This window comes from Nestor notabilis, unplaced genomic scaffold (genome assembly GCF_000696875.1).
Source record: "Nestor notabilis isolate BGI_N333 unplaced genomic scaffold, ASM69687v1 scaffold9225, whole genome shotgun sequence".
NCBI lineage: Eukaryota > Metazoa > Chordata > Aves > Psittaciformes > Psittacidae > Nestor > Nestor notabilis.
The window spans coordinates 2345-5779 of NW_009930615.1; the positions used below are offsets into that span (position 1 = coordinate 2345).

Sequence of the window (3435 nt, forward strand, 5' to 3'; positions counted from 1 at the left end):
CCCCCCATTCCCAGTGCCTCTCCCGTGGCTCACAATGGGGGGAAGCCCCCCGCCGCCGCAGCATCCCCGCTGCAGACCTTCCCCGAGCCCTTGCTCGCTGTTCAAAAGAGCCATTGTGCGCCCGATGCGGCTCCTCCTGGGGCCAGCTGGGGAGAATAGTGCCCCAAATCACCCCTTTTCCCCCCGATCCGCTGCTCCAGCACCCGGCACGGCCGGTTGGACTGGGAGCAATGGGGCCAAGGAGGGATTTTGCCCTGGCTGGATGCGTGCTCCTGTGTCCGAAATGCCGGAGGGGAGGTCAGCCCCGCGCCCAGAGCTGCTGAAAGGGTGATAGGGGAAATCCATCCCCCTGAATATGTAACAGCCCCGCGATTATTGTCTCTCTTTTACTATTCTCTGTGTTACACAAGTTAGGAGACAAATGCTAACCACACATGAATATCAATCAGATGCCATAAAAGAGCAGCTGCAATGCCTCATAAATGGTTTAATCCTGTTACTGGTGAAATAGCCATGACTTCTCCATTCCTTGGGCTCCGAGTCGTTTCGGAGGGGAGGGATGGGAATTAATTTGGCTCTACCTTGGAAACGCAACGCTGGCCCCCGGCAATTCTGCGGCGCGGGGGGAGATGTGCGGTCCTTAAACTTTTATTTAGGCAGGAATATAATGGTGGAGAGTTTGGGGTTTATACCCCGTTTTCACAGCTTAGAGCCTTTTTCCTCAATGGGGGAAAAAATCATCTGCAAATAAAGGTCAGTCTGTGCTGTATTATGGGAGGTCAGGCTTCAAGTGAAAGCTCATCCTCCAGATTTCTTGCCAGCTCGGCCCATTCAATGAGAATAGGAGCTGAATGGGTAGAAATCACGTTGTGGTGGTGGCCCCTGAGAGCTTCACACATAGGTATAAGCTCTGGGTTTACTGTGATGGCTTCGGGATTAATGACGTGCAGTTTAATTAAATAATTGGTCAATAGAGAAAGGACAGCGAAATGAATGCCTGCAGGAAATAATTGGGCTCTCGCGTTGCCAAACTTAAAACGTTGAGGCAAACAGAACAATTAAAGCTTCATCAAGCATTGTTAGACGAGGCAGCAACGTATAGATTGGTGGCACAACAGGAATGGCCGCCTTCCCCCGATTTATCTGCACGCTCCTTGGATGCACGGGCTCTTATCAGCGCGCATCTGAGCAGGAGGAGCCGGCCGCAGAGGTGGAGAAGCACCAGGTAGGCTCATGGTGACCATGGGCACCCTCTCCCCACGCTGAGTGCGTGCCTTTGGGCTTTGCAGAGCCTTATCTGAGGGGTTCTCCACCGCAGCTGCTGGAGTGGCTTCATAAAATGGGTTAATTTATGAGGCACGTAAGGTTATATGAGAGCTGTTCGACTTGGTGGCGTTTTCATGCTCAGGCAATTAGCTTTCTGGAACAACAATATTTGTCCAATATTTGCCTTTCGAGATAAACTGTGTTATTTATTCATCCCATTATTTCTGTTGCAGCTCTTGGATATTTTCCCCCTTTATTTTTAAACGCTGATATCATAACCAGAAGAAGAGCAAAGTCCTGACTTTCAGATGTGTGTTTCTGACTGTGGGTAGCATTCGATGTGCTTCCCTGGGAAATACTGAGCTGCCCTGTGCTGTGCATGTACAAATCCATCTGTGGGGCACTGGCATTTGGAAAAAGGAGCCACTCTGAGCAGAGCATACCCAGTTCCTGCGAGGTGCAGTTGTATATTTATGGTTATTTGCTCGGCTGCTGTTTTAAGGGTAACTTTTTTCCTCTGGTGGTTTGCAGAAGGCAAACAAGGCACTTCATCAGTCGGTTCTTTTGGCAGGTGGGAAGCAAGAGAGGGAAAGAAAGGCAGAGAAAAACAAGCTTGCAGTAAGGAGGAAAAAAAGAAGGTCAAAAAGGATCATTTCTCTTTGCAAAACACAGTTGTTGCTCTCCGGTTTCTAGAAGGCAAAAGCATCTCCCAGCAGAAGGGGGTGTGGGTGTCAGGGGGTGAGGGATGAAGAGGATGCAGTTGGAGAAGAGCTTTCGGGTTATCAGGTATTATCAGGAGATAGTCAAAACAGCAGCAAATTGGGTAAGGCATTAATAAACAAACAGCCTTTGGAGTGTGAGAGACTTGAGCTTGCCAGCTCGGGCTGCTTCTGGGTCTGCTTTATTTACTGCTGTGGAAAATGAACTGGGGAAAAAAAATCCCCTCTTCATTTTGAATTTGCATTATGGGGACCAAATTAAATCCTGTTTAGAATCCTTATTCTACATGGAAATGAATGCAGGTACCCTTTTCAGTTCATGGAAACTGGTTTTAACATCTCCATTTTTCTCCTCTGCAGGCTGGACTTTACTCCTAGTAGCTAAATATCAGCAATTACAAACACTAGGAAAAAAACCCCAGAAGCATATTCTTCCTTCCCGTTATTTTGCATATTTGACCTGAAAGCATTATACATATGAAAATAAGCTAAAGATGGTGTCGTGCCACCAGACCCGAAACATGACGTAATGTGCATGACTAAGAAGCCTACATGGAGATGGGGGCCAAGCCCTCTGGGTTTCTGGATGTGTACTTAGCGGGGCAGGTTCAGGATGCTCTCAGCTATTCATTTCCATTCTGTCCCCCAGAATCGCAGAGTACTCCTATGGGCATCAAAAGAAATCAAGCAAGAAGAAGAAGATCAGCAAGAATGATATCCGCCTGGTACCGCGGGACGTGGAGGAGACGGATAAAATGAACGTTGTGAGCTGCTCCTCTCTCACTTCATCCCTCAACTACTTCGACTACCACCAGCAGACCCTGCCGCTGGGCTGCCGCCGCTCCGAAAGCACCTTCCTCAATGTGGAGAGCCAGAACAACAGGAACGCCGGCTCCAACCACATCTACCATCACACCTTCACGGGGCAGAGCCCCCAGCAGCCCGACCTCATCATCAATGGGATGCCGCTGCCAGAGGTGAGTGCGGGTATCCCTGAGCATCAGGAGCAGGTTTGTGCATGGACCGCAGGGCTGTTGGTGTAAGCGCTGCCCAAAGGATGCGTTGAGCGAATGGACAGTGCTGGGTTTGCGTGTTGGATGCTCTGGAGCAAGGGACTGATGGAGGATGGAGATCTGCAGGGTCTGGAGCAGCCCCAACGTGTTCGTGGTGGGTGTTTCACCTCCAAGCACTGCAGACAGTCTCAGAGATGCCCGGGCAGGGATGCTCGCATGGGCAGGCCAGGCCAGGCTGAGGTGGATGCTTTGCAAGTGAGTTTGGAGTATGGAGATGCTCAAGGGAGGACACACTCGTTGCCTTCACAGGGGTTTTTCAAGAGGTTGTTGTAAGCGGTGTTGGTGGCTGTTGCTCTGGAGGCAGTGGGTTGTGCTGGGGACACCCTGGTGTCACTGCCTGGCCCTACTGTCCCCTCACTGTGCAGGCATGGGAGGGG

The 3435-nt window shown here is 50.4% G+C and overlaps 1 protein-coding gene across 1 annotated transcript in view; it reads left to right on the forward strand.

Moving 5' to 3' along the window:
* Positions 1-3435, forward strand: part of PCDH19 (protocadherin 19) — a gene marked incomplete at its 3' end in the record, with an annotated part of 53914 nt that overhangs the window by 2334 nt on the left and 48145 nt on the right. The window contains 1 exon segment of the mRNA XM_010015487.1: positions 2635-2962. Coding sequence (XP_010013789.1) covers positions 2635-2962 — 328 coding nt within the window.